The sequence below is a fragment of the Stegodyphus dumicola genome, chromosome 7, assembly GCF_044657685.1.
Source record: "Stegodyphus dumicola isolate Sdum_Otavi_A_Nest chromosome 7, ASM4465768v1".
Taxonomy (NCBI): domain Eukaryota; kingdom Metazoa; phylum Arthropoda; class Arachnida; order Araneae; family Eresidae; genus Stegodyphus; species Stegodyphus dumicola.
In genome coordinates this window covers 99,302,065-99,327,560 of record NC_140774.1, presented here as the reverse complement: position 1 = coordinate 99,327,560, position 25,496 = coordinate 99,302,065, and the positions used below count along the sequence as shown (strand labels likewise).

Here is a 25,496-nt window from a genome sequence, read left to right as displayed (position 1 = left end):
ATTGTTTTCCTTTTGCGATTTTGAGTTGGTTTACTATAAATGTCCGTTTCACTTTTTAAACTGTTGCCACCAAATGTTAGAGTCCTGCATTATATCTGAAGAATTTAAATAAGGAAAAATCTCCATAAAGGTATGTATATTTCTCGCATTGGGATAAAAACAAAGGTACATACAGCCATCGAATTTTGAATGACGTATCCTCCTACAAATATGAGCATGTGAAAGCCCAAATTTGAAATTTGGTATTTATTTTACTATTGATTTCATATTTTGTAAAACTTCAACGAAATTTTGATTAACAAACTCAAGTATTTCAAAGCGAGCAATGGCAACGTTGTACAGAAAAAACATTTTTATCTCCAGCGCGTGAGACTCTGTATCGGAAATTCTAAAGATATGCTCAATTTAAAACTATTTTGCGATATTGCTTTTGAACAGAATTTTATGGTTTAAATGCGAAGAACATGATATTTAGTAAATAAAGGTAATAGACAAAATGTTAAAAAAAAACGCCCCTTTGGACGTAATTTAAAATCTGAGAGCTTTCAGATTTATATTTATTTATTAGTCCAAAGGGACAATTTGCCCTGAAGGACTACTAATTTCGTTTTGGCATTTTGCGTTGAAAACTATAAATGACGAATCACTTTTCAAATTGTTGCCACCAAATATTAGAGCCCTGTGTTATATTTAAAAAAATTAAATAATGAAGAATCTGTATGAATGTACAGTAAGACCCCGCTTAACGCTGTTTCGTTTCGCACTGTTTCGGTTTAGCGCTCTTTTATTTCAGCCCGGGGATTCTCCGAAATTGTGCGCAGCGCTAGGTTTCCAAATAACATATCCGAAACAGTGTAGTTGTGTTTCTTGCTTGGTGGACGCATTTTTATCATTTGAAACATTTGTTGACATTATTGTAAGTTTAAATTTATATAATACTATAACGATTAATACAGTGACAAATATTATGATCTTTAGTTTTTATCATGGGTGATAATAAAAAACAAGAAAAGAAAGCAACCAGAAAAAGCATTTCACTGGAAACTCAAATGCAAGTGATTAGAAGATTAGATTCTGGTGAACGTCAGTCTCAAATTAGTGCTGCATTGATTTTGGCAACTTCAACAATAAGGACAATTCTTAAGAATAAAGAAAAAATACTGTCATCGGCAACTGCAACTACGTCAAGCTCTGCAACTAGAATTACCCGTTCTAGAAATAACATTATAGAGGAAATGGAAAAACGACTGTCCATATGGATTGACGACGAAATTGAACGCAATATGCCATTAAGCCAATCTATCATAATGCCTTCTTAACAAAAAGTCAGAAAATTGGAAACCCAGAATAGACTGAATGATCTGACTGAGAATTTTATTTGTTTTTAAAAGTATATGCGTTTATATTGTTTTTATTTTTGTAAGAAATAAATGTTTGATTTTATTTTTATTAAAAAAACATTATTCAATTTAATGCCTAACCATTTTTTATCCGTCTCCCCCTAACCCCATTATTTACATGTTAAGATAGCCTCGCTTAGCGCTGTTTCGCATTACGCTCTACTTCGATGGAACGTATCCCCCGCGTTAAGCGGGATCTTACTGTATGTTTGTTTCTCGTATAGTGATAAAACAACGGTACCTAGAGCCAACAAAAATTGAACGTAGTCTTCCATAGAATATGGGCATGTGGAAGCCCTAATTTTAATTTAAAATTTATTTTATTATCGATTAAAAATCTTAACACTTCAAGGAATTTTTGGTTAGAAAACTAAACGATTTGAAAGCGAACAATAGCAACACTGTACGAATAAAAAAAAAAATTATCTCTAGCGCGCGAGACTTTATATCGGAAATTCTAAAGATATGCTCATTTTAAAATTATTTTGCGATATTGCCGTTGAACTGAATTTTATGCTTTGAGTATTTGAGAACATGATATTTAATAAATAAAGGTAACACACAAAACGTTAAAAAACACCTCTTTGTATGTAATTTAAAATCTGAAAACTTTCAGATTTTTTTAATTGCTTTTTTATTTTACATTTCTCGAGATATTGACTCCGTGATGAAGATGTCTCAGGAATGCAAAATTCCTATGTCTTAATTTAAATTTTTTTTAATTTAAAACTTTTGTTTACTTACATATTTGAATTTTTTGAAGTGCGAATTCCGTGTTTGTTCAGCTTTGGTTTATCTGGTGCTTTTTGAAATTGCTCTTGGTTTCAATTTTGCTTCTGATTTGCGACAAATTATTTAATTTAAGAAAAAAAATTATCTTATTTATGCAGTAATTATTTCCCCTGTTTTGAACTCATTCCTTTAGTTCTGGTTTGCATATTTTAATCTGCTCTAAATTTAAATTTAATTTTAAATTAATTTTAATCCTAAATTACTGCAGTTTTCAGAGTGTATTAAGTTGTGAATAGGCATTTCTTTATTTGAGAGGAAACAGGTAACTGAATGTCCACTGCAAAATTACGGTATAGTAGTCCAAGTGCGCGACAGGGGGCTGAAAAGAGTCCATCTGCCCGAAAACTTTAATGACCTCATTTTCCTCTCCTCTAAGACACCACGGGATGTTTTCACTCTTTCCGAAGAACACATCTAATAAATCCCTGCTTTCAAAAAAGTTGAAGGGTTAATACTAGATTATGTTTTTCAAAGCCAAATGAAAGCCGAAGTGCGTAACAGAAAAAGAAAAAGGACAGAACACGCACTCTCTTCACTGCAAGTGACGGAATTCTGTTTCCTTTTTTTAATCTTTCAGCAAAGATTATACAGTTAAAAAATCTTTTCTTGTCCCGAGAAAAAGAAAATCGACATAGTATGTAAAGAAGAATGTCTGTTTGTGTGTTTGTTCGCGATACACTCAGTCATTACTATAGCTGTCGTCACCAAACTTTCTATTCTGGGTCCTGTTAAATGTCGACATCCCATTTAAAAAAAAAAAAAAAAAAAAAAAAAATGCTTAAGTGATATGAATTAAAAACTCTGAAAACGCCAATTTTGCCCTCATTGTTCCTACTGGCAACAGTCTCGCACGCTGCTTTATTTTGAGAAGTGTTGCCACTGCTCGCTTTAAAATCGTAGAGTTTGTTAATAAAAAATTTCGCAGTTTTGCAATGAAATCAAAATAGCATTCCCAAACATTAAATACATTATTCCCGATTTCAAAAATTCGTGGGAAGCCATTTTGATTCCCATCTTCGTATGACTTTATTCAGCCGAGATATTAATTAAAACCTCTGAAAACATTAATTTTCGGCTTCATTTTCCTGAGTAGTAACAATCTCGCGCGTTGGAGATAAAAATGCTTTCTTTCGAAAAGTGTTGCTACTGCTCGCTTTCAAATCCTAGAGTTTGTTAATCAAAAATTTGTAAGTTTTAGAAAATCGATATACATATATATATATATCAGAATATCTGTTTGTATGTTTGCTTGTTCGCGTTGTTGATTCCTTTACTCCGTATAAGGAAGTAAAAAGGCTTTTCTGTTCTTTCAAACTTCACTTTTAAATTATTACGAATATCTTAAATTCTGTTGCTAATTTTATAATATTTACAAAGTTTTGTTACAGCTTTACGTATATTATTTCGATTTTATTTTTAGTAGTAGTAGAAAGACTTTGATTTTCTGTTAGTTTTATCATAAAACTTAAGCTTTACTCTTCGATGCTCATCTTAGCACTGTTTAGTAAATTCTTTTCTTTTCCAGTTTTCTAATTTTTTTTTCCCTTTCCAGTTTTCTACTTTTTTCTACCCTTTTCATTGGTGTAAATGCTTTACTATTCCAAAATCTCTTTAAATGCACAATGAAATATCATTCATATCCCATTGCTGCTGCACAAGGAAACGTTTACTTTGCAAAAATTGTTATTCAGACGTATCTTCAGCTTTCAGTAAAAATACATTAACTTCCGAATGTATATGAAATAATTCTGTTATTATGACTGCATATAATAATTCTAATACATCGACTTAATATAGCTTCTGAAAATATATATAATAATACTGATATATCAGCTTAATATTAGCTTCTGAAACTCAAACCATATGATGCTTAAAGCAGCTCGCAAAGTTAAGCGCTTTTAATACGGAAGGAAAATTCCGGAATTAACATGCTAAGCAAAGATTAGAATTAATCCATATTTTAACAAAATTCATGTAAAGTCTATGTTTTTGGAAAAAATCTACGGATAGTTTGCGAAGAAGTATCAACCATAGAAACCGAGTTAATTTCTATACTTAATTATATTTTCTTATTAAAGGGATTTGCAAAGAAATACGCTAAGGTAAAGGTGAAAATTAGCAACAAACACAACTTTGTATCACTTCTAAAAATAATTTAAAAACAAAAATTTTAATCTGAAAGGTTTCAGATTTTAACGGTCGCCCAAAAAGGTTTTTTAAGGTTTTTTAAGCTTTCGCTAAACTCGCACTCTACCGTTCTGCTGTTAAGCTCACTCCTATTAACCTTTTTTTTTTTTTTTTTTTTTTTTTTTTTTTTTTTTTTTTTGTCTTTTTAGCTTTATTATTAAGCATCTTTTTCTTGGCACTTATGCCATATGCAAGTCAACAACAAAATTACTAACTTTTAAAAGCAGCATAGCAGTATACGTTTAAAATTCCCGTTGCAGCATTAAAGTGTTGGCATACATTTTTCTGTTTCCTTTTTTTTTTTTTTTTTTTCAGTCTTTTCTCAGTTTATGATATCAATGTTCAGTTTTCCTACTAAGATGGCTTTACAAAACTTTCTTTTCTCTTTTTATTATTAACGTTTAGTGCGTTCACTTTGTTTTTTTAAATATCACGATGTTGGCGTTTATGTCACATTTAATTCGATTGAACGCAAAATCAAAAAGCATTTAAAAATAGTATATTTTTACAATTTCCGATAGATGCTGGAGATAATTTTTTTCCCATGTGCACCATTGCCACTGCTTGGTTTGAAATCATCGATTTTGTTAATAAAAAAAAAATTCGCTAAAATTTTACAAAATATGAACTAGATAATAAAACAAATTCGAAATTCAAAATTCGGGCTTGTAGGTCCGCATATTCGGGTGAAGGACTATGTTATTTAAAATTTCATGACTTTAGATACCGTTGTTTTTTCATAGTACGAGAAATATGCATACATTCATGCAGATTCTTCGTTATTTTATGTCTTTAAATATCATACAGAGCGATAATACTCGTATTTCGTGGCAACAGTTTGAGAAGTGATACACCGTTTATAGTGATTAAATGCAAAATGCCGTTTCCAGACTAATATCCCATTCCAAACTAAAGTCCCTTTTAGGATAAAAATATGTATTACTTCATATATTGAAGTTTTTATAATGCATTTTTCATAGTACGTATGTACAGAGAAAAAAAACAGCTTTTGGTCAGTTTGGTTTATAGCAAAGCACTCGGAAGGTTATCTGCTTTTGAGGAGGGATACCTTCGTGGAGAAAAACCAGGAAGATCAACTATGCAGCCAACGTGTTAGCCTGGAGCAGAACCCATCAGGTCCAACTCCTAAGATTTAGAGGTGTTAAATTCGTTCATTGGCGGGACAAAATTTTTAAGCAAAAACTGACTAGTAGCCACATTACACATGAGGGAAAACCACGAAAACTGTCGTGCAGCCAATTCGTTCGCCAAGATTTGAAATCCGGGTCGATCTGCCAGTGTAGTGACTTTACGTTTTGGTCACTGGTGAATGGAAGATCTCTTGAATTATGGGTTCAACAATGTGTTTAAAGGAATGCTGTACGACAAATAGAAGGTATGGTTCTAGTATGCACATAAGTGCCCAGAATTATAGATTTACATATTTGGTAAATTAGCAATGTTTATCTCTGCCATTATAAAAATATTACATCACAAAGCTATCAAGGAAAAAAGAAATGTAATCTAAATAGTTGTAATCTAAGTATATAAAATTAAGAGCATTTGCTATTAATTCCACCACCGCTGAAAATTTTTATAAAAATTATAAATGAGCTATACTATCAGTCATATTAACTTGCTGTAGTATAAATTGCAACACTTTGCCATATTATTATCATAACTTAGCCGTCACGTCTCTTTACAAATAATTTCGTTAAAACCAGAATCTAACTTGGAAAATTAGCTGCATCAGCACGAAAACGTTAGAAACATCTTCTTTTAACTTATAACGCAAAAGTTTATAAAATTATTATTTAAATATAAATTGCGTGAATACGATGCTTAAATTCTAATAAACAAAAGCATACAGAGTGGTCGTAAAAAAATTTCCCCGATATTTGACCCCCTAATGGCCTGTCCGCTCAACCAGTCGAAAGAAGATTTCAGGTATTGTAATTTGAAGGTATGCGTTCGGAATTGTGGTGGTGGAGAAACGGGTAATAGATCTCTCACACGGTTGCGGTTACAGTGTAAAAAATTCGAAATTTTCGAACAGCAATACCCACTCTTTTCCTGCGCAAACTGATCAGCGAGTTCAGAAGCCATAATCGGCTTTGAAACGATACATGTATGACGAAAATTGCCAGCATATGTATATATTTTTAAGTGAGCAACACATTATTTAATATTTATTAATTTTTAATTGATTATATTATTTATTTTAATAACCATACCTTTTCCATGAATTTTAAAGAGCTTTTTTTAAATTAAAATGAAACCCCACAACCTCTGCATGAGAGTCGCCCGCTTAACCGCAGGGCCGCGCATTTCTTTCATAAAACAACGAGAACAGTGTAACTTGTTTTAGAAAGCCCTCAACGAATGCAAGTTTCCTTAGGCCTTTATATACTTTACTTTATTTATCAATTAAGTTCATTGCATTTATATACTTTTTTCAAATTTGTGTATTCTTGTTTGAATACCTGTATTTGAATTTATTTATCTGATATTAAAATAGATGTGTATTTTGACCATCAATGCGTACAAACATAGGTTTCAAGCGCTCATACTGCATCTCTTCTTCATCTGCTATTTTCTCGAGAATACAACTGGTTAAAAAAAGAAAATGTGTTTCTTGTTTCGTGATATGTATTTTATTATGTGCCATGATCATGATAAATTAAATGCCATGCATGTTCAGAGAATTATTTGGCTCCAACGTGTAATTAAAATAATACTTCCCTGAAAGTGTGGCCTTTTTTTAGGTTAAATCAAACTAAAATGTCTTAAAACTGTTTTAAATTACTTTATAGATTTCCTCACTTAGTAAAGGCTAAATTGCTGTTGAAAGTGAAGAATCTTAAGAACTGATAAGCGAATATTCGCTGGAGTTCGTGTGACAAGAGGCGAAGCTTTCAAAGTTTTAACGTAGTTGGCCCGTTAAACACGATATGACTGTGAAGCTATCAAGGGCCTGAGTACGGACGAGCGTAATAACAGCTTTGAGAGAGAGTAGCCAAAAAGGCGGAAACGCTCTAATCAGAAACTCTGATTCTCTCTAACTCAGCAAGTAAAACTTCGCTGTTAAATACTGTTCCTCCTCATTATGTATTCAGACGTGATTCTAAAACTACGTTCTGGCTAGAAGTAGTAAGTTGAAGTTAAGAATTTGACAGGAAAGAAGTTTAACTCGAAATTTAACTGTTAATAAAATTACAACTTAATATGTTGGATATTTACATAGAGATCATGTCAGTATTACCCGTTATGCATGATGCTTATACATAAGTTTATTTGCTAAGCGGCATGATTATGATAAATTAAATGTCAAATGTTCTCAAAGAGCTGTAAGAATTCAGTTTTAAATAAAATGACATCAATTTGAAATGTGTATATTTTAGCTTAACTTCGAATAAATGCGTTAAAAAACTTTGAGAATCATAAAAAATAGTGATGATACTGATTTAAAAAAATTTTTAAATTGAGAAATTTTTATATTCCAAGTTCTGGAAAGAAGGTAAGCTTTCATTTTTATGGTTGAACATTAAATTTTATGTGTATTTTAGACTTCTAGTTCTTCACAGATCTGGTTATAATTCTTATTTATAATGCTTTCTAGTGTGGATATTCGTCCCCACAGCTAAAGTAATTCTGCTTTTATAAATAAAATAGTCATGATAAATCCCGTCTTTTTAAATTTCATGGAAAAAGTATTATAATTAAAATAAGTAATGGAATCATTTAAAAATAATAACAGAATAAATAATTAAATGCTTAATTAAAAATAATAACAGATTAAATAATTAAAAATAATAAAGGAAAATTAATTAAAATTGATAATGTCATCCCAAATACGCGGATCAAGAGGACGTTGCCACAAAAACGAAAAAAAGTCGTCATTGCTACAAAAACAAATCTTTGATAAAAAAATTGTTGTTGCCACAAAAAGTAAAGCTATCGTGCATGACGTCATTCAACAAGTCTACGTCATTTCCGCGTAGAATCGAAGAGAGCGACATGATTTCCGTGTGTCACAGGATACAAGAGAGTGGCGGCCACGCGCCCTTATAACCTCGGGCGTCGCAAGTTTACTGCCGCACCCTATGGATGGTTCCTTTTGAGCGTTTATTAAAAAGTTAAAGAATAAACTCCCTGCTCAAGGCCGATTTTCACGAATGAGAAAATTGCTATTACTAATGTTGAGAAGGGCGCTGTTCTGGCAGAATTCTTGGAGCAGCAATTCACTCCTAATCGGATGCCCAGAGACCTTGATTTTGTCTACGATATCTGCTATAATGTTAGAGACTGGCTAAATGCCTCCCGGCAAGAAAGCAAATTAAATACGTCACGCGGTTGGAAATTAAAGAGTTGATTAAAAAAGCTAAAAGCACGCAAGGCTCCTGGCCACGACACAACACAATTTCTAATATGGCTATTAAGAAATTCCCACTTAACGTAATCACGAAATTCAGAAGTATATTGAACACTTGTATGAATATCAGTTATTTCCTGAGTGCGTGGAAACACGCAAAGATTGTATTACTCCCTAAGCCTGGAAAGAACGCTACCAGACCTGAGGGGTACAAGCCTATTAGTTTACCCTCGGGTCTGGGGAAAATTTACGAGTGAGTTATTTTGGATAGGCTCAGGCCATTCTTAGACGTGCTGCCATCAGAGCAATTCGGATTTCGCAGTAACTTTCCACGTCGAAGCAGCTTGTCAGGCTCATAAAATTCTGCGGAGATGCTCTACATCATCGTAATAATCATGCTGGACGTGGCAAAAGCTTTTGAAGGCGTCTGGCATGAGGGGCTTATTTACAAAATATTTAATTTCAACATTGATAGAGAATTGAACTTATCGTATCGTTCATCGCTAAGAGGAAATTAAAGGGTTTCTATAGGTAATGATTTATCTGACGCAAAAGAGATCAACCCTGGGGTCCCTCAAGGGAGCATTATTGGATCTGTGCTCTATCTACTCTACGTTGCCGACTTCCCTAGGGCCCACCTAGACAGGAACAGTTTTCTAGGATGCTACGCGGACGACACAGCGTTAGTTGTGAGGTTCTCAAATGCTAATCACGCCGTCAAAAAGCTACAAAGTATCATGCGGGAAATTGAGAATTGGTGTACTAGGTGGAGGATCTCCATTAATGCCCAGAAATCCCAACTTTTAGTAATCAGAAGAAAGCACACTAAAACTCCTCTCAAAAGAAAACGTCATTTATTCAATAAGGAAGTTCCGCAGGTTAATAAGGCCAAATACCTCGGCTTCGTGCTTAACAATAAGCTGAACTGGAACGACCACGTCACAAAAGTTAGTAAGAAAGCTTACGGGTCAATAGCCTGAAGCCACTTTTAAACAAATTTTCCAGCTTAGATTAAGTAAAAACGTCTCATTTACATAACGAGTGTCAGGCCAATTATTTCCTATGCTTCTCCGGCTTGGAGCGCGGCGAAGAAAAAAGATCTGCATAGGCTCCAGGTGATTAAAAACACGGTACTCCGGATAATTACAAATGCCCACTTTTTTGTTAGGAATGATACATTGCATAGAGACTTGAAAGTCCACCCAATTGAGGCACACTTGCAGAAAGTAAATAGAAATTTCTTTACGAAGGCATTCAACTGCCCTCACCTGCAGAAATTTAATACCTTCGATTATGTCATTCTGAACGAGGACTGCGACAAGCGACCACTAGCCGCCCACCTCGTTAAAGACTCCAATTTTCCGACTTAACACATAGTGCGATATCTTATCATTGTATATTTATATATAGCTGTACATATGTTTATTTAGCGTTTTAGATTTCTGTTTGTATACCTAAATTAATTGCTTTCTGCATCCTGTTTCTTTTCCCTTGTGATTTCAAAATTTTTAGGACACTACTCCACACGCCTTGCTGTCCATGATCGAATTATTTCTGACCGAGCGATGTATCTTTCCTACCTGACTAGCTCCCTTCGGGATACTACGCCTGGACTGTACCACGTGATGCACCCTTGTAGCATTACTTTACAAAGCTGGACACACTGCGGTATTCCGGCAGAAATTTTTTGAAATTTAGAACTTGTGAACTATGTGACTGATTAACTCTCCAGTATCTTGTGCCAAAAGATTATTGCTTTCGACATATATTGCTAAAAAAGTTTTTATTAAAACTTTCTGAGGTTCCCCATGAAGTCTTCGAAGAGATATATATATATTAGTAAATGTCTCACGACAGAAAACTAATTAAGTGCGTGAAGATCCAAAATCCAAGGTATTCCGGCAATACAGGAACAGTCAGTCAGTCAGTCAGTGTACTGCCGCTTACTATTGACAGAGAATATTACGGGATGAATGCCAATCGGCTTGTTGTATATAACAATCTGATCAATAACTAACTGCTGTGAAGAAATTTCAGAACGTACGGGCGTGAAATGCAGCTCTTTTTTTAATCATATATAATAAATCTTTTTTTTTTTTTTTTAATTTTCATTCACCTCAATTTAAAATGAGATCATAAGTTCATAAGTTTATTAGAACCTGAATTTATTGAAACCAGAAGTAGTCATCCAGATCATGTACATTAAACTGAAATTTAAAAATTTTAATAAGCTCTGGATTTGCCGAGCAATTCACTGCAACGGAACGCTTTGTCATCTGCATTGCAAGAGGTAAACCATATTTGCATTTTTGACTGTGCTTTTTATTTAGCTTGCGTATTATTCTTATTTATGCATTTGTTATACCAGTTTTATTTTCCTTCAAAGAGGTGGAACTCTGATTCCATTGCTTTAGAGGTAGATAGAATTAAAAAAATTGACACTATATAACAAAAATATAATTAGATTTAGAAATATGGTTTTTGGATATGCCTCAAAATCATTATTCTGTTTGTAATAATTTGTTTAAAAGAAATATTTAGCAAATATCAGAAATCAAAAGTTAAGTGAGGTAAAGGCCACCTTGTCTAAACTGTTTTGATCGAAGAAAACACGGATTCACGATTCTCTTTATCGTAAATTGGCTTTTCAACAGCGGATGAAACGGGAAGGAAAGAATCGCTAGGGAGAAGGCAACGGACAAAACAGCACTATTTCGAGTTGGGGACTCAACGGGAAAGGATGAAACGACACTTAGCCTTTTTTTCTTTACATTCTTATAAATCAAGATGTAGTTCTTAGAGCTCATTAATAACTAAAGAATTTTATTTTTATTTGATACTCTTGGCAAAATTTTAACGAAATTTTAGAAATAATATCCTATTAATAAAAATATAAAAAAATATGTCCTTATAAATTTCGCCATGCTGTCACTAATTTTTTCACTCTGTTTTCTTTCCCATATACTTATTATGCAATACATTATACCGAATTTCTTTCCTGCATGCTGCCTACAAAAGCATTTCGTACTTGCTCGGCGGCCCTCAAAAACAACACCACCATGTAACATTGCTGAGTCATAAATCTGACCATCAGCTTATCCTACCCTACCCTTGAGAGCGTTATGGATCCATCCTCCTATTTTCGGATCTTCCCCTCTGGCCATGGCTCTGGTCCATCCCTTCCCCTATCGAAAATTCTCTCCAACAGACTGCAGAATCTCCCCCCCCCCCAAGGTCTAAGACTGACCTTCACACTGTTTTCTGTCATGGACACCGTCCCTATTCACAGGAGTAGTTTATTTTTCTGTTAGAACATCAAATAGAATATTAGAAATTGCATTTTTGAATATGAAATTAATATTTTGTAAAGGCTATCGCAATTAGTATTTTTATGCTTTTCAACACTAGATACTTATAAGCAGAGCAAGTTATGCGACATTCTCTGCTCGACGAATTAACGAACTAGCAAGGATTTCAAAGAATTTCTGTACTTTCAATAAACTGCATTACGATAATGAATGCATTAAATTGCATAAATAACATAGGAAATTATAAAACCAATAAAAAAAAATTCTTCTTTTAAAAATAAAATTTTTTTAAAGTTTGAACTCATGAATTAAAGAGAAGGAACTATTCATCTGTCAAATGTAGTATACAAATTAACAAATTTACAGTAGCGCAACACTTGCAATAAATTTTCAGTTATTTATTGAACTGTTTTAGTGATGAATAGGAGTTTGTGAATAGGATTTTTTTATTTTCGATCTGTGAAACGTCTTCGTTTGAAAGAGAACTCAGTAACAGGAATAGCAATTACCTATGTATGGACAGAGAATGTACGTATTTATGAATCATAATAGGGAAGCAACTAAATTGTGTAAAAAAGCACACGAATGGAATGCCTTTCATTGATATAGAGTCACCAGTAGAGCAAACAATAAGAAGTGTCTGACATTAATGAAAGTCGTAGAATTTTAATCTTGATATACGTATAATAACAAACACTACCATTTTGCTGAATAGCTAGTACAGTTCAATGATAAGCTAGATTGTGAAAGTTATCTTATGCACCTGAATTCTTAACTGTTCAATATTGCGTTTAAAATTTTCAGTGATATGACTAATATTAATATTAATCCACGTGCATTGATACACAAAATTTCAAAATAATCAGCTCTTTCTTCAAGTATGAAAGAACTTTCAACAATTTTTTCATTTTTTATATGACATCAAAAACGTCTGCATATAACAGAATTTTCCCACTTTTTGTGACGGTAACACTTTATAACGGGCTCATCAGCGACAGAAAGGTAAAGTCGCGAACACTGGTACTTCGACCCGGTTTCAAATCTCGACAACTAAGTTGAATGTATGGGCGTTTTCGTGGGTTTTTTTCAATATACAATGGAAATTAATATACCAAAGAAAGTTCTCTATGAAGACATCTCTTCTCTTAAGCAGATAACTGTTGCAGGTTTTGTCGTAATCAAACCAAATAGAATCGCCCCATAAGCTAACGTTGCTTCATTCTCACCAGAAATTTTCCATCCATGCGGTTTTTCAAATATTACTGTTCCAATAAGCAATAGCTATAAATTTTCACACGGCTTAGTAATTAGCCGCTTCTAGGAATAATGGTATTTAATATGACATGAGATTTTGAATTTACTTTTCGACTTACATCTGCAGCTGTTTAAAAAATATAGCAATTCAAAAATAAGAAACTTGATTCATATCGTTATTTTATTTTTTTAATAATATATTCGATTGAAACGATTTAAAATGTTATCATTTGTAATATATCGGAACAACAAACATTAATGAACATTTTCACCATTAATGTAAATAACAAAAGATAACGCCACATATTACGTATCTCGGCAAAGAATAGTACTCCAATATAACTCCTTCTTTTTAAATTGTATTGTAGCGCAGTTGTAGTATTTCTGCTTTCATATTTTCGATTCGGTGCTAGATTAAAATGAGCAGTAAGAAATTTTTAATATGTTATAAACATTTTGTCCCTAAATTTCTCACCACTTTTTGAATTGCATAACACGATTAAAACTAGGAACAGAAATTCAGATATCTATATGTAAAAACGATTATACAGATAATTTAGCAGTAAAAACCCAATCCCCCCCCTGAAATGGATCTTTGCAATTACTGAGTTAATTCAAAGAATTTATCTTGAACAGACAAAAGACAAGCAGTATTTGATTTGTGTTTTACTGAAGTTGGAAAGGGACTGTAGAAAAATGGCTGACAGGCCATACCCTTTTAGAAACATTTCTATTTCGGCTCTCTTCAACCTGTTACTAGATGCGGGCTTCTTACAAAACACGGGGTAAAAAGGAGGGAGAAAAAGAATGGATGATGGAGAGAAGAAAGAAGAAGCGTAACTAAAAATACAAAAGGTAATACCAGCAACAAAAAAATAACGGGCCTTAAAGAAAAGAAAAACATCGCAGCAAGTGGAATTTTCCACTTTCCCTATTTCAACCCGCCCGATGGCGGCAACCAATCACGAGAGAGCGGCTCATCAACCACTCAGAGGACCCTGGCTCCAATGACCTATAGGAAGCAATCACCCCCTCCTCTGGACCAATAGAAGACTTGCAATTTTCCCCCCTTGCGTATTTGTTAGTTGACGGAGATATTTCGTCCTGGGAACACTTCAACGTTCAAAAAATTCCAGTCGTTTTCGGATCGCGAGATATTCTTGCCTCGTCTCATTTATTTTAAGAACGTGAATTTTAAATTCGCGGTCGTGTTCCATCTCCAAAGCGCGGGAAGGTAGTAGCTCCACGTTTATCTCCAGCCTTTAACCCCCAGACCCAGGCGAGGTCTGATACTCCTGTGGGGCCAAAAGGCACACGCAAACAGTGTTGTTTTTTAAATCTTGTGCTAGCTAGCACGTGCACAGGAAAATTCGATGCAAGATCTGTGAAGTTAAGGGACACATTTTTCATTATGACCAGAATAACAGAATCTTCCAGTCCTACGCACATGAACGGCAGTGATGCCGTCAAGGAAGCCGTTTTGCCCACAACAAACGGTAAGTCTATTTATTGAAAAATACTTCGCCGATTTCTTACTACAGTACGCTTTAGCGTAATTATTTTGTATGATCACTCTGGTTACGAGTGGTTTTATTTCTCCATGCTACTCAAGTGGTCTTTTTAGAAACTACTGTTGAGCACATATTTTGTTTTCAAAATAGTGATTTCATTTAATTCTGTTTGATTTGATTGATACTTTTTAAGAAACTGCAAAGACTATTGGCGTAAACTATGTAAAAGAAAATTTAAGAAATTTAATAATTATAGCTTAAAAAAGTTGACACTTAAAGCAATTAAGTATTTAAAATTTAAAAATGCAGCTATATACATCGGGATAGTGATAAAAATTGAATTTCAGTACTTCATTTCATAAATACTCAGTTATAATGTTGATATATATATATCTATGGCAAGTCTTTGAAACTGAAACTACCTGTGATTAAGGTACCTGCATTTTCACAAACGGGGAAAACTAGTCATTTCGCCTGGTTTAGTAGTTCTAATATTAATAACAATTTGTTTAAAGTTCAGCATATTATTTTCATTTATAGCATTTCATAACTACATGTTCTTCATCATATCTTTCAGTCTGGTAGTCTTCAGTATGTTAGTAATCTTAAAATTTCATGGGATTAATCCTTCAGTTCTAAATTATTCTATTTATTGCGTTCAAGGCTAAGTTAATTCACAAAGGCAAAGCGACGAGAGCTATCTGCCCAAGAGAAGGATTTCTTCGTAGAGAAATCTTTAAGGGAAACTGACTTGTGTTTTTATTATATTTAAAACAATGACAAAAACATAAAATGCTGCAGGGATATAAATCGAGAATATTAAATAATCCCTGCGAAAGAGCTCTTTTTCGGTTGAACACAGAAAAAATAGCATTAATATATAAGCACCTGTTACTTTTCTAGCACAACTAATGAACGTTTAACCAAGCAACATTTCTGAAAATGACTTTGGAAAAGAACTCGAAAGCGCAAAGAGTTTTAGATGCATATTGATATATAATGCTTGTAAAACAAGAAGGAAGCAGAGTGAGAAAATAGATATACTAAACTGTAGGAGTTTGACAGAAATAACCAATTAGGTTTTCATTCTTATAAGCAACAAAACCCATTCATCGATAATTACCTCTTCTAAAATTGTAACAACTTTAAAAAAAAAAAAAAAAAAAAAAAAATGTAAGCTATTGTTTTTATAAAAGTCAATTATTTCAGCCTTAGTTGTTTTTTTTTTTTTTTTTTTTTTTTTTAAATTTTATCTTTCTTTGTGATAGACATTTTAATTGTTTCCTTCTTCCTGATTTTGCTATTTAGTTACTTCCTTGGTTTCCAAAATTTCGAAGTGACATTATGTTTAGAAAACAACAATGAACTACAAAGAAAAACACAGCAGCAATTGTTTGGTATTTTCGTTTTTTTCCCTAAATTAATTGCATATAAACAGTAATTAAGAATTCGCATCCTAAACTGAGGGGATAATATTAAGAAAAAGCAGGAAACAAAGTTTTCGAAACATTTTATTATTAGCCAAGCATATATAAAATTACTATTTAATTACCAAAATATTAAATATCTTAATGCAGACTTACTAATTAAAAATTATGCAATTATACAAATTTTTTATTTCATTTTCGGAATGAGGATATGTTACATATATATAGTATATATATAATTGCAACTATATGGTAATTGATATGAACGTTTAACGTGAATTTATAAAATACATTTAATTAAAGTCAGGCAAAGGAAATGAATTAAATGGTTCTTAACAAACTATCAAATACAGTTTTTACTAAGTTATCACAAGGAAGTAAGAAAATAACTCATTTCAAATCCTAAGACGTGAAATGAAAACTTACTGATATTATGGCCTTGACCATCAGGAACAAGGATACTTTTTCATTTGTGTAAGTATTTTTTTAATGACTATGATACATTGTTTACATTTAGTCCTTGCCTTCCATAATCCACGTATATCTAAAGATTTTTAAAATTTCAGAGGTTTTATCAAACAATTAATTCTCTACTTATTTGAACCATTAATTAATATACATTTTTTAGTTGTCCGAAGAAAGTTTAGGCAAATTATTTAATCATCTTAAGAGGCAAAAAAGTAACGCTATATTTATTTCATTCATTTAGAATAATTATTTATTTCATTAATAGTCTGGTACATTTCCGAATGTCCTAATTTTAAAGCAGAGAAGGAGTTAAAAATGGTGTTGTCACAGCATTAAAACTAGAAATTCGTTAACTTAATGTTTCAGATATAGCGTTATGTAGTATATAAATTAAATTAGGTAGTAATTAATACTTGGAAATGCTTACAAGTTAAATTTCAAAACGAATTTATTCCTAAAATATGAAAAGAAATTTGGGGAACTCTCATTGAATTACTTCTAAACTTTTAAACAACAAATGGACTAATAAGTTAGAGCTCTAGTTCAAAATGAATTTATTTTACTTCAAACCAGTTTATTTTACTATTGGTATCTACTTTTATCTATGAACATTATCTGCTGAAATTATTCTAAGAATACTTTTTTCCTCCGCTTTCTTGGACACACTTGATAAATGAATGCTACTTTGTGCTCTAAAAGTACCCGATTAACATATCGTTACTCATCATCATGAAAATTCGGAATTCGGAAGTTCAACCCGATTAACATATCGCTAACACACGTCATCATGAAAATTCGGAATCCAGAAGTTCATTCTAAATGCACATTTTATCTGCATATATATATATATATATATATATATATATTGTCATTCCTTTGCTACATGGAATCTTTGCTATTTAAACAAAGTTGCAAATTGCTCAGCAGAAAAGATTATTTGAAAACGAAGTTAAATTCCATATGATTTGTTATTTACCATATACTTTCCAATTATTTGATAGACTACACATAAAAGTACCGTTTAACCATTCATCTCTGTATTTTAAAGCTGTTAATAAAATAATTTCTTTAGCACAAATTTAAAAAAAAAAAAAAAAAAAAAAAAAATGACTGTTTTCTTCCGAAAGTTATCTTCTGCGTGCTGAAAATCTGAATAAAAAAGATTACAAGATGAAAAAATGATTCTATTTCTTTGAGAACTTCCTATTTATGTTTCGAGTTTTAAAAATTAAAAGTTCCAGTTTAAAGGTAAAGGTTTCCAATCGAAAAAAAAAAAAAAAATTAACGAATGAATGAAAGTTATAGCAAAAGAAAGATATTTGTTTATGAATCTACAAATATTTATGTAAGAATAGATTAAATTATTATTCTAAACTTTTCAAAAGATCACACCTGTTTTTTATTCTGTAAATTAAAAGCTGATAATAACTTTCTAAACTATACATTGATCAAAAAGGTGTAGAAGTAAGGATTATTATTATTATTTTACTGGAGGCAGACTCCGAAAATAAGGCATGCGCTTATACGGCGATGGAATTTTGAGGGAACGAATGCCCTGAAGCTACGACTTCGGTTCTTCGAGGGGCCGCTGTCCTTGAAAGGTTAAGAACCGATAAACTGATCTGGGAGTTGAAGGCTATTCTTTCCTTCCGTTAATGAGGTTCAATGTTACCTCGTTACAACGCGGGAAGAATGGAGCCAGAAAAAGACGTGCATTATCCGGAAAATAAAAGTTTCCACTAGGAGATAAATCGAAATCTAACCTATTTAGAATAAATAAAAATTATGTGGGCATGCATTTTATTATGCTATTCGAAAACATTTTAATATATTTCGGAAAACATATTTAAAGGGAGGGAATTTTAGAATGGAACTCATGGTGCACAAAAGGTAAAATCATACGCCCTGTGACCTGCGAATCAATCATATCAGTGTACACGAGTTTATTTACTTAACGTGCATGTAGCGGATATATTTTATAAAATTTATTTAAAAATATTTCAGAAGTTTTCGGTCTCTTTATTTCTGTATTTTCTTTAGTTCTCCATATCTTTTGTAAATTTAACTTTCTACCGCATTTGTTTGCATGGTTTCAATAGCATTCTATTTTAACTTTAAAGCAACTAAGTATTTTACTTTAACACAAACGTTAAAAACGGTAGAGGTGGTGTATTTAATTATGGCAAAGCACACGAGGGCTATCTGCCTAAGGGGAGGAATGCCTTCGTGGAGGACTTTCTAAGGTAAACTGGCTCGTATACACGTTACACATGGGGAAAACCACGAAAACACCGATGCAGCCAGCCCGTTCGCGGGATTCGAACCTCGGACCGAACTACCAGTGTTCAGCAACTTTACCGCTCGGCCGCTGGTGGGCAGAAACGGTAGAGGAATCTTTCCAAAGTTTTTGAGACCGTCATGATAGTTACCTTATGCTACCATAAATATACTATCTCTCTGCTCAGCAAATATTGCCAATGCACTAAAGATCTTAAATTTATATTCCACGCAACCTCGCGCTTACTATTTCTCAAAGTGTTGCCTTTCAGCAAGATATAAGATGTTTAATTTATCCTTCAAATTTAAATAAACAGCGATTTAAAAGCAATAAACCTATTTCTTAATGACAAAGATAATTATTTTATTTTGCAGTGACAGTATATCTAATTCATATAAATAAAAATACATATAATATTATCGTAATTACTAAATGTTGCTGCCTGCTGAAGAATTGTTTGGTTATTAAAAATATTTTCTATAAATTCAGTTCAAATTGCTGTTTGAAGAATCGCTCTTTTGCAATTAAGAGCATTATTCTGGAATATGTATGATTTTAAGTAATACCAAATTAAAATTCAAAACTATACAATATGTCTAGCAACAGGATTTCTTCTTTCTCTTATAAATCAACAAGAAACATAAACGTATCGATGAGTAATTTATGAACACATCTACGAAACATGCTGTGAAATTAATCTTACCGCAACTGAAAGTGATTAATAAATTTTTGCACAGCTCAGCTTAGGGACTGGAAAACAAATATTGTCAAAACGTAGAAATGATGCAAATGTCAAGCAGATTCGATTTACAACTGGCTAACGAAATTTTAACTGTGCATTGATGGAAAAGCAATATGCACTCGGAATAAATCGTAGTTTCAATTCTTCATTTTAATATTTTTCAATCTAGAAATATTTGCAAAGTACGATATGATATATTATGGCGCATATACTCCTATGAACAAGGACAATGACTGGCAGACGGACATCATTCTTACTCTCGAAAATTATATAAGATAACAAAAAAGTAAATTGTGAAGATAAAACTCGGAATCTTCCTAGTGAACTTTATACTTTCTTAACTTTTATGAGTGAGTCGTAAAGCACTGTACCAGGCATTCTGAAATCTCAATGGAAACGAGAGAACCTGACGGCCTTATTCTTGTCGCGCTCCTAATTACCAGCAAGTAATTTAAGTCCTATATTGAGCAGCCTTCAGGTATGGTGTGTTTCCAGCTGCGTAATTTAAGGTCATTACCTGACAGTTATATTGATTTTTATTTTCAGTACATATTATAAAAGTTACAGAATTAATCAACATACGCTTGTTAACTGATTTTGTCCAGCTATGAGGTTTAGCAAACAATTTGAACAGAGTACTAATCCGTGACATTCAGTTGACTAGGTAATCGGTTGCTTTTTTCACATGGGACCCTTTTAACTTACGTGAGATTTATCAAGATGTAGCTTCATAGCAAATCTAGAAGCATCTGCACGCAAAGCAATTTTAACGGAAGTTTTAAAAACCTTCTGTATTGCAGGATCGCTGCAAAATCTCTTGATTTCGCCTCTTATTGAGACGTGCATCTCGATAAGAATTGCGCAACTCAGCCACAGAAGAAAATTATGAGAATATTCTTCCAAAATCTAGGACAAGAGTCTCCAAGCGTGACAAAGAAGAAGCGGATTGACATATGATTGGGGGACTTTTCTTTCCTTAAAAGTCTCAACCTCTGTGCAAGGTTTGAATGCGAGGGAAAGACAAGTCTAAACTTAGAAGTTAGAATTGATTTTTAAAACGTGTTTATTATTAAAACAAAAATTATGTGCTAAAATTGTGGTTCCCTTACATAAAAGAAGTGCCGGAGCTCTTTTGTTTAGGGCTCTGGTGCGCTGCTGCTCAACTTACAATTTATCTTGAAAACTGTGAAGTACCGACGCAATTGAAGCTCTGGTTCTCACAATACGTTTTTACCACTTTTATAGTGATATCGAGTGTATGGATGTGACAATTTTTTCATACATGAGATGATAAGATTTTGGGAAAAATTGGACAAACACAACAACTTTTCTTGAAGTCTATAACAGATTTTTAGAAATCAACACAACACACTGTTTTATGTATAAACCATAACATATTGCTGCAACTGAAAGAGCATTGTTTACTGATACCTAAATACCTATCACGGGGATGTAAGTGCAGATCAAAATGAATTTAGATTTGCTGATACTATAGACATAACATAGAAGTAAATTAAATTTTGATATTCTTTCAAAGTTTTAAATATAATAAACACTTCAGTTTCTTTAATTGAAAACAAATTAAATTTATGTTATTCAACTTTTCAAAGGGACAAACAGAATCATAACTGATTATGTTGGTACAAATTTAGAAGAAACAGTTTTTATACATAGCCAATCATACTTAATCCAAAATTTCACATTAAAAATCATTTAATTTATTTATTGGAATAACAAATTAGACTTTGTTTGCAAGCGATCTGCTGAAAGTGATACTTATTTAAAGCCTGCTGCTATTTTAAACTTGGTCATGTGTTGATCGCATCAGATATTTTATTAGATACAATCAATGTTAAAAGAAAACTGGAATAATAAATATTAAAAAACTAGAGAAAAATTATAAAGGCAAATAAGAATAAAACTGAAAAAGTTAATCTTAGTATGGTAAACGTCCTGAAAGTATTTTTCTATTTCTTAATTAAAAATATTTTTTAATGTAGGATATGAAAAAATTATAGTTAGGATGTAGTAAAAAAGGCTAAAAAATTCGGTTTAAAAAACATGCTCAGTTAATAATAATTTCTGAAAAAATTGTATTTTTTATGAATAAATGAATTCGACTTGTAAGATTTGGTCGAATGCCCTAACATTTGTCTTTAATATACAATTTCATGACCTTGTTGAGGCTCGCACTGTGCTTTTTATTGACTTAATCTTCAATAGTGAGCAACTACTAATGTTTTGTACATTATTTGAGACTATGGTTTTAAGATTTTATGTATTTAAGATGGCGGTGTCAAAAATCAGATTAGCGATTAGAATCTATGTTAATTTAGCGTGTAGAATCCAACGACTCGTTGGTAGAATCAGGCATTTTCAAAGAATATGTCTGCAAACTCCTCCGGTTTAAACTAAATGATGTAAATTCTGTTCTCCAACCCTAGTGATTTTCGGCATAATATATCTCATAAATTGTATTTAATTTGAATTTGAATTGTTAATTGTGTAATTGCTAATTTGAATTGCTGACTTTTGTAGAACTATTGATAAAGAATCAAGCAATGAATTACTAATCCAAATTTTCTGAGTGTAAAGTTAAAAGAAAGTTACAAAATGAAATTAGGCAAAGAACATAAAATTTAGTGTATCTAATTAGATTTGATCATATTTTACATCAGAATCATAATATATGTAGTTTAATAACCTGAAACAGGCAATATAAAGTCGATCTGTGATTCTTTTAAATGGCGTTCCTTTGCAGCGCAGAAACCTTCCTAAAACTTCCCGTTTTTCATATTTCAAGGTTGTCAGATATGGAAGCACGAATGTCAGCAATTCCCTGGTAAGGATTCAAGCTCTGGATCTTCCGAGGCTAGCCATATATATTGTCACCTATACCACGAAGGTACTCAGTGAGCGAAGGCGGAAATTCCCCATACTCTTCCCGACATAATAGGAGACTAGAGAGGAAGAATCTACCAGGCCTTTTTCGAAGCTAGAAATATGAAAAACCAACAATGTCCTCGTCAGAATTCGAACTTCGAATCTTTTGATCAATAACCGTCGTGAATTCATCCAGTGAAGAAGGCGAAAATTGTTTATAAGACGAAAAACACACCGTTTTATTCGACAGTACTTTAGAGTTAGTTTCCAGTTCCAATGAGTAAGATGGGCATCATAATAAAAGAATCAATGAATTTTTTGGTTTCCCGGTGCATGTAAGAATATATTAAGTATACTTAAGTCCATAAAGCAGCAATAACGGTTTTTTTGCTTTTTCTTTTGTCGTATGGGTTATATTATATTTCGTGTTGTACTTTTAATTCCCTCCAAGGGAATTTTCTTTCCGTTTATAACTTGGCTAATATCTACCTACAAGGAACTTTTATGCATTCAGTATATATATATATATATATATATTTTCCTTTTCTCTCATTTGAGACAACAGGGCAATTATTAATATCTCTAATTTTAATGTATATCAGGGGAAAAGTGTGAAAATGTTGTTAAAATTAGCAGTCTTTAGATTCATAACATAAAGAGGCGTAGTCTGTAGTTCAGAAGTACTTAAACTCTTAGAAAAAGGTAAACGAAAAAAAAAAAGGGGGGGGTGGACAATTTTAACCACAGATAAACACCAGAACTTTAAAGGCAAATAATAAACACGGTACTATGACAGAACATTTAAAGTACGATTGTTATTTGGCCCAGTTTTAAACATAATAAAGAATATTGAAAAAATTTGCAGATGTGACGCTCAGAGAAATGCGCAAATGCAATTAGTAGAATCATATCATTGAACTGCCTGCAAGAGTTCCGTATTTTCTCGACTTGTAAAGAAAAAAAAAAAAAAAAAAAAAAAACGCAAAATCTGTAACACGCTATTAGAAAGAGGATGAGACGGACTATGCCTGTACATCTAAGTACCATTATTAGATCTATGTTTTACATCCTTCTGTTACCTGTATATCGTATTTCGGGACAAGGTGCATTTTTATATATACCTTTAAATTTAATTCATTATACGTAAGTTTTGTACTTCTTTGATGCTTTGCTTCGGAAATTTTTTCCAGTAACTACTGCTCATAAAATTAATTGTTATTCATTTTAAAATCCCCTGCTTTTAAATTTAATTTTTAATACATATTTAAATAAAGGTACTCTAATAGTTTTAAGTTTACCTCTTAATTTAAAATGAAAATTAAATCGCAATACTTGTTGAAATTTACTGGTCAGTTAGGAATTCGATTTATGTAGTTAGTCTGCCTATTACAGATCAAAATGTTGAGGATAACTGCTACATGCTTTGAAAAGAAGCTACGAAAAAACAGTGGAGGTTTAATTATTATCTAGGATGCCGAACGACTGCAGCTGCTTTTCTTATACAGGTCTCCGGGGTAAAGGGAAGAATGCAGCTGATTAATATGCGCGAACGGAAGTGCGTCTCCACCTCCTCTTGGTCAAAGGCCAAACACTTCCTGTGGTCAGTCGGTCACTAGAACCTTCGCCGCCTGCTCGTCAGCCTGCGGCATAGAGCATCTGGAATTTTCCCAAGGTAGGCTCCTGGTAATAATTGCTACTTGGATTATTTGATAAAATGATTTGACAACAGCCTTAAATTTGTTTTGCAAAACAAATGCTCCAGAATTTGAAAACTAAAGCGTTTTTTTTTTATTCACTCGTGGAATATTCTCGCTAAGTTGTTTGTTACATAATTAAGGAAAAAGACAACCGCTAATTTATTAATACTGACTGTATTGTATTAACCGCTTCCTTTCAGTTTTAAACAATATCTTTACAGTTACAGTTGATCTTTATAGCATCTTACAATATCTTTACCACATCTTAATTGAAATTTTATGAGTTTTGGCCTAAATTGTTATTATTTTGACTTAGGTGTTTCGGTTTTGCATATAAACAAACTTCCGTGCAATTTCATAGGTCGAATCCATTAAGTTGTGCTTACAACTGTTAACAGCATATGTACTCTAAGCCAAGTATCTTTGATGCATTAATATTTTTCCAAGTCCGCCCGCAAATTAAAAGGACGACAATTAAAGTATCAAAAGGGTAAATGGATTAGTGCTCACTTTCATAAGACTTTGCAATTTGCTTTCAGGATACCCTTTATGTTAATAAAAGTTCTCCAGCTTAAATATTTAAACTTAATTTCGATAATGTGAATTACCGATATGTTGGTGAAATTTGAAATTGAGAAATTCATTGAGAAAAAATTTGATCTTTATTTTCAATTCTACTTTTAAAATTCGGTATTTTTTCTTTTATCGACAAATGTGAGATCGCCAGTTTAATTGGTGTTCACTTCCACGCCTATCGAATTAATTTCCACTTTTCGTTGTGCGTTGGCAACTCGCTGTTGAGAATTATCGGTCATAGAATTCGGTCGCTAAAAGCGTAGCTGACCTGTAACTGTTGTAATTCTTATTTTAAAGTTTATCCGTATTGCTGAATTATTACTAAATGTTTACGTGTGAATGTTTTATTATTAAATGTATGCAGTTTGGTTTAAATAGACCGAGAGTGGTTGAATTTATTAAGGATATTTAAAATTGAAACTACTTCATCCATTTCGGTCCCGTTCTAACACAGGAAAGTAAACAGTTGGTAAAATTTATTAAATTTACCATATCTTGCGAACATTTATTATGATGATTATAAACATTCTTAGTTAATGAAAGTTTCGGACAGTTAGTTAAATTATTTTCCCTAATCGTATCAATAACAGCTAACGTCGTT

At 32.5% G+C, this 25,496-nt stretch overlaps 1 protein-coding gene and 1 long non-coding RNA gene across 2 annotated transcripts in view; both read left to right on the top strand.

Moving 5' to 3' along the window:
* The window catches only part of LOC146996280 (uncharacterized), a 45,313-nt gene extending 34,323 nt beyond the window's left edge, over positions 1-10,990 (top strand). The window contains exon 4 of the long non-coding RNA XR_015042168.1: positions 10,264-10,990. This is a non-coding gene — a long non-coding RNA (uncharacterized LOC146996280). The remainder of the gene's footprint in view (positions 1-10,263) is intronic.
* A 3,542-nt stretch (positions 10,991-14,532) lies between these two features.
* LOC118193742 (protein lin-28 homolog) overlaps positions 14,533-25,496 on the top strand; it is a 169,395-nt gene continuing 158,431 nt past the window's right edge. The window contains exon 1 of the mRNA XM_085820628.1: positions 14,533-14,809. Coding sequence (XP_085676754.1) covers positions 14,725-14,809 — 85 coding nt within the window. The 5' untranslated portion in view covers positions 14,533-14,724. The remainder of the gene's footprint in view (positions 14,810-25,496) is intronic.